We start from the raw sequence: 13,971 nt of genomic DNA on the forward strand, positions 1-13,971 counted from the left end.
GACAGCTTTGGTATTTGGTAATCATTAGCAATGGGTCTGCCTTAATGTTTTATTTATTTCTAAATGTGTTCCTTTTTATTCTTTAAATTACATTTGAATGTTTTATTAAAATGAAATACTGATTACCTGACTGTATGTGGTTGTTCTATGACGGCACTCTGGGACCACTAGTGTGTGCTGCTGACTGCCAGTGCATGCTTGGGAGTGCCCTTCGTCTTTACCTCTGTGATTCTTCTGTGATTGTCTCGCTTATGGCCTGTCTTACATTGTTACCCCCCTCTCTTTTGCCTGCAGGATGGCGTATATCGCATTACTGGCCCTTCTGTGCGCCGCTCTCTGCGTTAATGCAGGTAAGATCCCACGAGGGATTCACAATATTAGGAAATTGGTAGCCCGCAGACCTACAGGGAATACGGTGTATGCAGAATGACAGGGACATTAGTGTTATGGAAAAAGGGAATTCCAGTACTGCAGGAATGTAATAATTCATATTATGTTATGCGTTTTATTTATCACACATTGTGAAATTACCTGGCTTCTTAGTGCTTCAATTCAAGTTATGGCTTTGCACACAAGATGTTCTGTGGTGGGAGTTCACAGACAGGCCCTGACCAAGTGTAGTGAGTATAGAGTTGTGAATGGTGTTGGGTTTTGCCTGTGGTTGAATTCCTTGGGGTGGGTAGATCTTGGGGCCTACTTGGCAAACCCATTTGAGTTAATCCAGGTTTTGGGTTGTCTTTATGGGGTGTATTGGATTGGTGAAAGGCGTTTTACAACTTTTTGCATCACCCGCGTCAACTATGATTTAGTAGTACATTGTTTTTTAACTTCATACTGTGCTGCGTGTTAACTTCACCTTCCTAGAACCTGAATGAACGATTCTGCTGGTGTTTTTAGTGCAGTTTTTGTGACTGGCTGTACAGGTGTTTATCTTCTGTAGCCGACACTGGCATTGGGAGGAAAATGCCAGCAACGGCCAGTGCAGGTAAGACCGGTGGGGCCGGGTGGGTGATTTCGACAGACGACGGTGGGAGAAAATTAATTATTTATTTACTTTTCCCTCATCATCGTCCGTCGAAATCCCTCCCGACCCGACCCCATCGCTCTTACCTGCACGCGCCACTGACGGAAAATGCACGACAAAAAGCACATTACTTGCCATGTTGGAAGAACAAAATACCTAAAAACACACCTGTCAACAAACTTTTTCAGCATATGGACTACGAATCTAGAATGTCCTTCCTTTGCACCTCAGACTTTCACTGGCCTGCAGGATAGGTGAGCACTTTATAAACACCCCCAGTAAAATACATTACAATAAATCACTAAGTAGGAACTCAAGCAACGCGCTGTACGCACTCTAGTCTAGTCCCCGGTAGCTTGTTTCCTTTCTGGTGAAGAATTGGCTTGGTAGTTTAGTCTGCCCTGTTCCCATGATGCACTGGGCCAGGGACAGACTGATTTGCATATAGCCAGGTTCTGAGCTGGGATGGGGCAGTGAGATAAATAACGGTGATGGATCAACCCCGGATCTTTGGACTGGGTAAGAGTGGTCTGCTTAATTCAGACACTCTGTTCATCACCACCCCCTTTTCTAAATCGTTTTTGGCCACTATAGGTGTGGCAGGGTATACTCAGACATGAGTCCCTTTCTCACTGCTCCATCAGGATTCAAGCAAGCCGGGCCGAAGACGGCTGAAATGCCAGAAACCGGTCCCCGGTAGCTTGTTTCCTTTCTGGTGAAGAATTGGCTTGGTAGTTTAGTCTGCCCTGTTCCCATGATGCACTGTGCCAGGGACAGACTGATTTGCATATAGCCAGGTTCTGAGCTGGGATGGGGCAGTGAGATAAATAACGGTGATGAATCAAGCCCGGATCTTTGGACTGGGTAAGAGTGGTCTGCTTAATTCAGACACTCTGTTCATCACCACCCCCTTTTCTAAATCGTTTTTGGCCACTATAGGTGTGGCAGGGTATACTCAGACATGAGTCCCTTTCTCACTGCTCCATCAGGATTCAAGCAAGCCGGGCCGAAGACGGCTGAAATGCCAGAAACCGGTCCCCGGTAGCTTGTTTCCTTTCTGGTGAAGAATTGGCTTGGTAGTTTAGTCTGCCCTGTTCCCATGATGCACTGGGCCAGGGACAGACTGATTTGCATATAGCCAGGTTCTGAGCTGGGATGGGGCAGTGAGGTAAATAACGGTGATGGATCAAGCCCGGATCTTTGGACTGGGTAAGAGTGGTCTGCTTAATTCAGACACTCTGTTCATCACCACCCCCTTTTCTAAATCTGCAGGATAGGTGAGCACTTTCTAACACCCCCAGTAAAATACATTACAATAAATCACTAAGTAGGAACTCAAGCAACACGCTGTACGCACTCTAATCATCTCCCATCTAGACGGTAGTATTTTTGCCTTAACTGCCTCTCGCACAGCATCCTTAAAGTGGTTCTACCAACAGCGGCAAGAATGACCGTTGGCACCTCGAAGTATTACCATGTGATGCTGCACTTTCACAACTCTAACCGCTGTCATTAACGGTCTGCACCAGTGCTTGAAATGGAAAAATTGAAGTGCAGGTACTCTGTAGCAGAGTACCTGCTTGTGTCCCAGAAGTGCCGGTACTCTCCAATTAAAAGTATACAATTTCTCTTGAGAAGTGCCAGTACTCTCCCTCACAAAATAAAAAAGTGCCGGTACTCCGTACCGGACAGTACCGTCCCATTTAAAGCACTGGTCTGCACCGTTTTTAGTAGGGGTGGGCAGAACTCGCGGAGTTCCATAAAAATTCTAAGAGATTCCGCCAACGTGTGGAAAACATACACCTTGCGGTATTCACGCTGTAATTTAGTGAGAGCAACGCTGAGAAATTAGCACAGACGGCTCAATACGATGCGCAAGAGCGGGCATCCATTCGAGTTGATTTTTCTGCCGCTCTAGTAGAAAATCTAACTTGAGCGGCAGCAAATCTACTCGAGAAGCAGCCTTCTGACTGTGACCGCCCATATAAGAAAATTGCACTAGGGCAAAAAAAATTATCGCTCCTGTTTGCATTTCTGGAGCCTCGTTGGACAAATATTCCAGGACTGGACTGCTGGTCTCCAGTAACAGAAAAACAGTGGTTCCTTTGGTGCAGGCCAATCTCTGTCTTGGCTGACAAACTGCACTTCAATGACTTTCCTGGGGCCAGCTGACTTGGGTGTAAACTTTTGAGAGTCAGGACTTGATCATCCAGGCTGCACGTCTGCAGTCAAGCATTTTTGGCTACTAACTGACCAGAATGGGCAACTTCAGCTCTTGTGGCCCTGGTGCTGTAACACATAATCTTCTAACTGACTCTTTGAGTTCACCTTATTAGTCTGGGGCTCTGGAGTGACTTTTCCACGAGCCAGGCACCACAGGTACATTCTTCTCTTTGCTACGCCAAGGATTAGAAGGTGCAGTCAAGCGAATGGTGCAGCCTCTCTTGCCAGGTACACGGAACAGCCGTGCAATCCATCTTTGCTCCTTTCTCCAGACCATCTACGATCTGAGGTCTAGGTGCCAGGGGTGCCGTATTTATGCCCAGAAAATGTCCTCAGGGGATGTATTGGTCCCTAGCCTATGGGCTAGTAGCAATTTTCCTTCCTGATGATGAATTTCTGTGAAGTGTGGCATCTAGTTATCCCACAGTGCACTAATAGGCTCTCTCCCAAATTGGCAGAACCCTTCTCTCGGTGTGTGGAGTTTGGTAGCGCACCCTACAGGTATGGCTACTGTAGGGCTACACGCTCATGGAAAATACAGCAACTGGTTTCCCCTCTCCATACCCCGATGCCAACTCATCTACCTCAACAAAAGAACAATATACATTTTTCCTTCTAAAATCACATTTGTGTATGTCTGTTTGTACTTTTTTCTCAATTGAGTTATGTGATTGATCACTTGACTAGATTTGTCTTTAGATTAACTCTTTTTGACAACAACTGATTTTATTTCTTACTAAATAACTTTATAAATGATCCACTTGTTAGCAAGTTGCCTTATATGTAAGGGATACACTAGCTCCCTAAGGGTTATTGGGTTGCCCAACCTCGTAGCAGTGATTCACTAGAAAACTTGGGCAACAGAGTGGCAACTTTCCAAAACTTACCTTTGCTTAAAAGTTACACTAAATTAAACATAGGCATTAAGTCGAGTTTAATGTATCCATTAATTTGATACCTTGAAGTACCAAGTTTAGTAGTCCCAATCAGGAGTTAGCGCAGCTGAGTGGTCAGCATTTAACCCAGTACTTGCCAACAGGACTACCAGCCTTTCCGCAGTATAAATGAAAAAGTGGGGTTTTTACTGTTAGGACACTTAAAGATACATGTCCGAATTTCCAACATACAGCACCCCGCCATAGGATTCGATAAACCGACTGTGTAGGGGTGACATATATACTAAAAAGGAGGGCTTTGGGCTTTGCTATTAGTTTAAATGGCAAAGTCGAGTTAGCAGCTTAAAACTGCTCTACCAGTATGCAGGGCAAGGTTTGGAGACATGTTGTCCTATTGTCACAGCAACAGTTGGGCCGCAGTCCTGGGAAGAAACACTTTAACTTAAAGACCTTGAGTACCTTTGGTATCATATACTAGGGTCTCAAAAGTAAGTTAACATATGCCAATCAGGCTTAGCCAATCAAGCACATCCTTCTAAGTGTTAAAAGCACTGGCACTAAGGTCTGGTTAGCAGGCCTCAGTGCATTGTCAGAGTTGAAAAAACAGTTGTCTTTTTGAAGCACACCCTTGTTTTGACTCATAATGGATGGTGCGGCGCAAAGAGGATTTTGGCACATGGGCATAGAACCTCCAGTCTGTGGCAAATTGAAACAGTGACCTAGAGTTAGATGGGTCAAAAAAGAGGTACTTTTCTTCAGTTTCTGTAACTTATAACACCATTGCAGGCAAGGTGCCCCAAACCTCTCTTTTTGTGAACATGACATTGTGACACAGACAAAAAGCCTTGTGAATTAGGAGAGGGAAAGGGTGAGAGGGGCATATCTCTGACCAGAATATGGGTGCCCAAACTGGGCAGATGGTGCAAGGGTCATTACTGAGGCTGTATCAACTATTGAGAGTATCCCTATCAACCTAGAGATGGTCATACAATTGTGGTAGGGAACCCCATAAACTAAAAATTGACCTCTCATATACCTCTGGGGATGGTCCAAAATTCAGCAGCCTGACCCACCTTTAGAAAAAGCAAATGAGGCTGCTGGCCTTCTGACCAAAAGTCTGCATTGCCGCCTGTTTAAGGAGCGGGGTTACCGAAAGTTTCTTTGATTGACTTCTAAGTATTTAAATAATATGCACATTTATATTTGAGCGAGGAAAGTGCCCCTCATGTATCCAGATCACGGCTAATTGAATGCGCTAAAAGCCAGGTACCAGATGGGAGGAGACCTCCAGTTCTCCACCTGAGCTCCACAGCTGTGGAACATTGTACCTATGACCACAGAAAAGCTTCTGACCATATTCATTTAAGAAAGGCCCCGGCGACGTGCTGTCTGCACAAACATCTTTATGTTATATGGATTGCAGCAAAACCTGTTGCTCAAGTCATTGCTATACAAGAAGTAAATATGGAGCCAAATGGCATTTCCCAATTTTTTAGGTCTGGCCTTGAGGCAGCTATACTTATTTGCTAGCCTCGTTCAATAAAAAATATAAATATAGAATGCAAACATATACACATATGTAGAGGGGCTTTGGGTCAGTCCTCTTCGTTCATTGGTCTGTACACCTGTCATTCATATTTTGTTTCCATAGTATGCAGCATTGGGAAATGGGCAGCCCACTTTAGCCATTGCCTCTCATGCACACATGTGCAACCCCATCTAAAAAGAAATGCACCTTGGTGATAGCCTTGTGTTCTAATACCATACTCTGCCAATACTTTCTTCTCTTCATTCGTTAGCCTTTTTCTATTTTGTTAGCGATTTTGCGTGTTTAAACCGTGTTACAGTAATTCAAAGCCAATAACAATTTTTCTTTTCACAGATAAGAATCATATTTTTCTTTGATGTGCGTTAACATGAAAATGGGTTTCCATTTCTGTTCTAAATTCTTCTTAAAGCTAAGAAATACTTTTACTGTCTTGTTAAAACTATATGCATTTTTTTTAAATTTACACATTTTATTGCAAACATATGGCCCCCACATTTAGGAGTTCTTGTTTTGTGGCATTTGCCTTCAATATATATTTTTAATTAATAAAAATAACCGCTAGCCAAGGCCAATTGCCAATGCTTGTTTCATTAATTCACACTTTACAGAATAAGGCCTCATGATCGTGATTAACAGTGCTGCTGCCCGGTTATATGTAAAACTCTCAGGGTTGGACCTGTAATGTTCTAGAAGCCGCATGCGTGCGGGAGAGTTGTCACGTACGCAGCAGTGCGTTAACGCGGCCGTGATACGTCACGGTCGCGTAGGCTTTAAATAAAGAGAGGCGGGGCCACGGAGTTAGTCCGGACCACGCGGAGAGAAACAGCGTGTCCTGAGTCCTTGATTGCGCACCCTGCTACCTGCAGCTAGATTTAGGACTCGACAATGGCGACGAGGGTCTGAAGAACTCGCGAGGTGCCGCAAACCTAACCTCGCCCTGTCAGTGTTCATACCCTGACCGGCGGCCCTACATCCTGTACCCTACCGGCGTGGGGATCATCGCCTCCGCCCACCTTGACGTCCATTCCGCCCATCGAGCCCTTCTCGGTTGATGGTGCGCCGGCAGCCCTTGCCCCGCGATGGAAAGACTGGGTTGAGAGGCTGCATTTCTACTTTGAGGGTGCCGGCACGGCCAGAGAGAGGCGCAGAGCGCTGCTCCTACACCTCGGGGGGAAGGATATCCATCGTATCTACAAAACACTGACAGAGGCCACCCCTCACACATACGTCACTCTCCTCAACGCGCTCAATGCCCACTTTGAGCCGATGCAGAGCAAGGATTATGAACGGTTCATATTTCGACAAGCACGACAGGAGGCGGAAGAATCACTCGACGCCTTCCATGGCCGCCTCAAAGAACTGGCGAGCACGTGCGGATTCCGTGATGAGCAAGAGGAGATCCGCGTACAAATCATTCAGGGATGCTATTCCTCTGAATTGAGGGTGAAAATCCTCCAAGAGGACGGTAAACCACTGGTAGACATCCTCATACTGGGGCGCTCAAATGAACTATCCCAAGCGAGGGCGTCCCACATGGAGGCAGCTCTGCACAGGCCCGCGAAAACAGAACAAGTGCACGTGGCTGAACACGTCAACGTAGTGCGGCCCAAACAACGCCCCGCAGCGAGAGGTAGGCCTCAAGACTGCCAGAAAGACTGCGGATACTGCGGTGGCTTACAGCATAGAGCGCAAGATTGCCCGGCCCGTGGAAAGAAATGCGGGTCATGCGGGCGCATGAACCATTTTGCCTCAGTATGCAGATCGTCCAAGCTCAAATCAGAGACTGCCCACACAGTGCTAGAAAGGCCTGAGAGCGAGGATATGGACGACGACAACGCTAGCTACCCTGTACACTACGTACTCGCTATCAGCCAACCACATAAGAAGAACCGACGGCTACCGAAGTGCAGGATAAACATCCAGAACCAAGAAGTGCGAGCGACCATCGATACCGGCGCATCAATTGAACTCATGGCCGCCAATGTCTACGCACAACTGCGGGAAAAACCCAGCCTGCAACCCGCGAAAATCAGGGTTTTCGCTTATGGGCAAAAGGCTCCCATCCCATTGGTAGGATGCTTCCAGACAGATATCTACCACCAGGACAAAAAGGCGTCGTCCACAATCTATGTCACCAAGGAAGGTAGCGGAATGCTGCTGAGTGGTCAAACAGCGGAAGAACTCCACCTCATATCTTTCGCCATGGCGGTTCTAGAGGAGGAACTCGAGACAATCATCGAAGAGTTCGACGATGTCTTCAAAGGCATCGGGTGCCTCAGAGGGAAGGAGGTATCCCTACATATTGACCAATCCATACAGCCAGTAGCCCTACGCCATCGAAGAATTGCCTTCCACCTCCGGAAGAAAGTGGAACAGGAACTGGAGAGCCTCGAAAAGCAAGGAATCATCGAGAAGGTCAGCCTGGGTGTCGCCGATCGTAGTGGCGCGAAAACCCAAGCAACCAGGCCAAGTACGCATCTGCGTAGACATGCGTTTACCCAACGCCGCCGTCAAACGAGAGAGACATCTAACGCCCACAATAGACAATATATTAGGAGAGCTGAACGGGGCAAAATGGTTTTCTAAAGTTGACTTGAGGTCGGGCTATCACCAGCTGCCCCTACACCCCGACTCAAGATATATCACGACGTTCTCCACTCACGTCAGGCTGAGACGATACAGAAGACTCAATTTTGGGATCTCGAGTGCGGCCGAAGTGTTTCAAAACACCATTCGAGAAGTGCTGAGCGGAATAACCGGAGTCCTCAACGTCAGCGACGATCTGTTGATTTATGCCGACACCATCGAGGAGCACCACCGGAGACTTAGGAGCGTGCTACAGAGGATCCGAGACTCAGGCCTCACCCTCCACCGAGAGAAATGCCAGTTCCTGAGGAACACCATCAGTTTCTTCGGGTACACCTTCTCCGACAAAGGGGTAGCACCAGACCCCGAGAAAGTGAAGGAGGTACAGGCCGCCCCGGCCCCCACCAACGTGTCGGAGGTACGAAGCTTTCTGGGGATGGTGAATTTCTGCGGGAGGTTCATCCCAGAACTCTCCAACCTCACCAGACCGCTAAGGGAACTCACGAAGACCACCACTCCATGGCACTGGGGTGAGGAACAAGAATTGGCATTCCAGAACACCAAGGTCGCCTTGTCCGCAGACACCACCCTGTCCTATTTTGACCCCACGAAGTCAACGAACATCGCAGTGGACGCCAGCCCCCATGGGCTTGGAGCTGTACTGACCCAGAGCCGAAATGGAGAGGACTGGGTGCCAATAGCCTACGCGAGCTGCTCCCTCACGGAGACCGAACAGAGGTACTCACAAATTGAAAGAGAGGCCATCGCGATACATTGGGCATGCCGGCATTTTCTTGTGTATGTATACGGTCACCCTTTTACCGTATTCACTGACCATAAACCCCTGCTTCCCCTGTTCAGAGGCTCGGTGTCTAAACCTCCCCCGAGGATCGAAAAATGGATCTTGCAGCTCCAGGAATACGACTACAGGTTAGAATTCAAGCCCGGAGTGAACAACCCGGCTGACTACTTATCCCGGCATCCTCGGGCGGCCACCACACAAGAAAGAGAAGACGCCGAGGACACGGAAGAGTACGTCAGGAACATTCTGGAGCGCTCCAGGCCCCTGCCAATCAGCCTCGATCAAATCGTGGACGCGACCCCGAACGATGAGCCCCTCCAGCCGGCTATTGAAGCAACCAGAAGCAGCGACTGGAAGTCACTAGCCAATTCCCTAGGTCAACAAACTCCGGAGGCACGGGGAGTCCTCGAGGCAATCCTCAGAGTGAAAGACGAACTATCAGTGGACACCCAGGGATGTCTCCTCCGGGGACCCAGAATTGTCATGCCGGCAAGTCTGTCACAACAGGCCGTAGAACTCGCCCACCGTGGCCACCAAGGGATCGTGAAAACAAAGAGCAGGCTCCGGGCGAAAATCTGGTTCCCTGGGATAGATGAGAAGGTCGAGCAGTGGGTGAAAGCATGCCACTGGTGCCAGGCGGCAGGCCCATCGGATACCCCGGCACCAATCATCACCGAGGACGAACCGACAAAACCCTGGGAGCGAGTGAGTGTCGATTTTGGTCACCTTCCAGACGGCCGCCACATGCTCGTCGTCATCGACGACCTCACAAGATACCCTGAAGTCGAGATCATATCGTCGCTGACCGCCAAGGAAGTGATCACCAAACTAGAGAAAGTAATCGCCACACACGGAATCTTCGAACAAATGAAGACGGACAACGGGCCCCCATTTCAAAGCCAGGAACTCGCGGACTACCTCCACGAATGGGGAATCCACCACAGGAAAATCACCCCCAGATAGCCCCAGGCCAACGGAAAAGTGGAGCGATTTATGAGGACCCTGAATAAAGTGATACGAATTGCCCAAGCAAAGGAGGCACCGGTCGAGAGGGCCCTGTACACCTTCCTACGAGAATATAGACTTACGCCCCACCGCACTACTACCGCGGCCCCGGGACCCTCCACCATGGGCCGAATAGTCCGAGATACTATTCCTCACCACCGCACCTGGACTCCCACGAGAGCAAACTCACAGCTAGCCCAAGTCAATCGGAGGCGCTCAAACGAATATGCCAGTTTTAGGCGCAGGAGCAGGAACTCCCCGATCGAGGAGCGAGACTGGGTCTATGTGCGAGACCGATTCCCGGGAAGCAAGTTCCGGCTCCCCTTTGAGCCCCATCCCTGGACTGTCACACGTCGGTCGGGCACGATGATAACCGCCCAGAGAGACGGCGAAAGTGTCACCAAGAACGTTTCATTCTTCAAGCGTGCAACAGCCCCCGCCGGAGGTCGCCCTAGCCAGGAACAAGACCCCTCAGGGCCAAACCCTCCACATCGGATACCCCGGCATTGTCGGCTGTGCCATGAGGCTCAGGAGAGAGAGCAGAAGCAGGCCCTCCGAGTCCGGGGACAGCGGACACCGATAGCCCTCGGACCCCTGGAGGTGGTTCATCGCCGGTCCCGGCCCCATCGAGCACTCCACGAAGGGTCCTGTTCAGGGGAGAGGCCGCGCCTATGGACTGAGAAGAAACCCCGCACCCTCATCGCAACTGGCGGACTTTGCTGTGGGCTGAGATGGCGGTATCTGCGACATGAACTGGTAACAGGCCTGCCGGCCATTTTGACTTTTGTTCTAGCCATGCCTGGCGTAGTTGATAACTGTTTGAACTGCCAAGACTTTTATAGTGGGCTGGTTGCCCGTGTTGTTTCTGAATTTCGAACTTTAATAAAGGTTGAAAGGTATGTAATGTTCTAGAAGCCGCATGCGTGCGGGAGAGTTGTCACGTACGCAGCAGTGCGTTAACGCGGCCGTGATACGTCACGGTCGCGTAGGCTTTAAATAAAGAGAGGCGGGGCCACGGAGTTAGTCCAGACCACGCGGAGAGAAACAGCGTGTCCTGAGTCCTTGATTGCGCGCCCTGCTACCTGCGCTGCGCAGCTAGATTTAGGACTCGACAGGACCCTCAAAATTCAGAATAAACCACGCTATCTCCATAACACTGACCTTTCATGATCTTGATGTGCTAAGCGAACTCACTGTTTCTGAGAATGATTATGGCGCGTCTTAGTCTGAAGGTGTACATTGGAGTTGCAAAACACACACACGCCCTCTTCCTTTGCATGCTCATCTTGTGGGTTTCTCCCCCTCTCTTCTCAGGTACTCCGCGCTCCTCTTCATACTCCGGAGAATATGGCGGCGGTCGTGGAAAGAGGTTTTCCCAATCAGGAAACCAGCTGGACGGACCGGTGACGGCCCTGAGAATCCGGATCAACAGACGGTTCGTCACAGGGTGAGTCCATGACGAATGTGGGTCTCAACCTAAGATTCTGCTGAAGGCGAAGGTTCGGGTTTAATTCTCATTCTGCAACCGCAATCTTATATTACTTTAGAAATGTTCTGTTAGCCTAGCTACACGAATTACTTGAAATTGCGATATTATGCCGTGTTGCAAAACTACCTTTGTGGACAACGCAAGCACATGGAACAACGTGATAGACCCGAACGGGAACAGCTGCTGTTAGCACTGTTTGTGTTATTTTGCACCATATTTTAGTGCGAAATGTGTCCTTGTTTCCAAAATGGATGCGAGGGTGCATGTCGTGCTAAAATCTAGCACCAAATGGCAGTTTTGCATTTTACGTAATAATGCGTAATTTATTGTAATTTCTGAAATTGTACCTATTTTTTCAAAAATAATCTTCTCATCCCCCCACTGAAGGCCTAATGTGGGATCATAAGCCCTTTAGGTTGCCACACCTCTTAAAAATATCACTTATCCCCACATCTCTAGTCGCATACGGTTCAATGGCATCGTTTTTATAGCCAGTGCACCCGTCTCTTAGGGCCATATGTATCAACACATTTCCCCATAGACACAGAATGGGCAAAACCCTTTGATACATCTGGCCCTACACTTTGATGGCGTTTCACTGATTTCCCCTTCTGACATTACATACACAACAGTGGAGTCTTGCTCACTCTCCAGTATTGGCCTCATGCACTTAAAAGAGGTCTGACCCGTTACCCTCGACCCTGGCATAGTTAACTATGATGATCTGCCACTCAGTCTTCAGATCACTCTACTGATGCACCTCTATTGACACTTACTCAGTTCCCGCATCAGCAGTGTTCTTCTGCTCAGTTATGTGGCTAAGCCTGCATCTGTGACCTGTGGGATGTGCTCCAAGATTATGCTATTCAATTTGACCGCAATGTCTAATGTTTTAGAAAGGAAAACTGATTCCATTGTAGTCATGATGAACTCTATGTTGGTTTTGACCTTCTGCAGGCTTCAGGTTCGTTATGGCACTACATGGAGCACCTACCAGGGAGGGAGGCTTGGTGACCTGGAGGAGGTTTTCCTGCACCCCGGAGAGCACTTCATACAGGTGCAAGGCAAGTACTCAGACTACATCCGCAAGCTGGTCTTCATCACCAACAAGGGCCGCCACTTCCCATTCGGCAAAGACTATGGTACCAGCTTCAATGCCGCTCCCCTTTATCCTGGCTCTGTTTTGCGCTACGTGAGTGGCAGCTCAGGCTCAGTCATTGACGCCATCGGCTTCCACTGGGACAAGCCCAACAGCGGCTGTGTTCACTGCAACCAATAGGCGCCTTGGACTCTTTCTCACCAACTCTCAAAAAGCTCAATCACTCCTAGTAAATGCACTCCATTTTCTTCCACGTCAACCTCTCGGGCGAATTTATGAGTGCTGTAATAACCAACAAAATAAATTTGTTTTGACATTTGATTGAAAGTTTGATTTTTTGGTCTTATTCTAATTTACAGAAAGAGGGGTTGCAGTGGCATAACAAAAGCATAGGGAGATCTCTTGCAAGATAGGAGGAGGGGGCCTCCACCAAAGGTTACACAAATCCACACACGTTCTGGATTAAGACTGGATGGCAACCCTCAGGAAAAATAGAAAATAGAGGCTCATACCTCACTCTCAACAAATAAGGATTATCTTGATCATTCCCCCAGGATGCTTTTTGTCTCACCTCCCTAAAAATAATATAGCGGGACAGACATCGAGTGCCATATTTACTAAGAAGTTACACAATGCAAGGTAGCAAGCAGCATTGCTGTGTAGTGTGGCATGAACTGGAGAGGGCATAACTGCACTATATGTATACAAAGTAATGTTCTAATCTATCCATGTACTGGCACACATTACGCAGCTATGAGCCAACACTGGCACAATTGCACCATAGTGCAAGGGAGTCTGTGTTGTGGTCTGCATCGTTTTTTCTGCAGAAAGGGACGCCAGCTCAGGTATGCTCAAGACTTTTGTGCAAATGCATGTCTAGATGTCTTTGTAGAAATGGATTTGAGTAAAAATCAATGGGTGGATGCACAGGAATGTTCATGATTCACCCTTAGAACGCCTACCTGACGCAAAAGAACACTTTGTTACAAGGCAAAGCATGTTGTTGTGATTTGCATTGCTCTGTAAACCCCAGCAGAAGACTTTGTGTCAGGTCTGCATTAAAAACGTATTGCAAACTCATTGTAAATTTGGGCTCCAGTGTTCCCTGTGTAAATCATGTTTCTTACTTCCTTTTAACCATCTAAGTAATTGAACTACCTGGTAGATGGTAAATGCTATGCTGTTGGCTGATTGCTGTGTGTTTTTGGTTCTTGCCACTGTGCAGTGGTGTAGAAGGGAGTGGCGTAATGTGGAGTATTGCAGAGTAGAGTGCAGTGGTGTGGCGCAGCGTAGAGTGA

General features: G+C 48.2%; 1 protein-coding gene across 1 annotated transcript; it reads left to right on the forward strand.

Moving 5' to 3' along the window:
• Window positions 1-293: 293 nt before the first annotated feature.
• On the forward strand, window positions 294-13,757 carry LOC147703738 (zymogen granule membrane protein 16-like). Its single transcript, XM_086928965.1, has 3 exons — window positions 294-350; window positions 11,400-11,532; window positions 12,532-13,757. Exons 1-3 carry the CDS (start codon window positions 296-298, stop codon window positions 12,851-12,853), a joined length of 510 nt encoding a protein of 169 aa, XP_086785091.1. The 5' UTR covers window positions 294-295; the 3' UTR covers window positions 12,854-13,757.
• Window positions 13,758-13,971: the final 214 nt, after the last annotated feature.

Source organism: Lissotriton vulgaris, chromosome 7 (genome assembly GCF_964263255.1).
Source record: "Lissotriton vulgaris chromosome 7, aLisVul1.2, whole genome shotgun sequence".
NCBI classification, from domain to species: Eukaryota; Metazoa; Chordata; class Amphibia; order Caudata; family Salamandridae; genus Lissotriton; species Lissotriton vulgaris.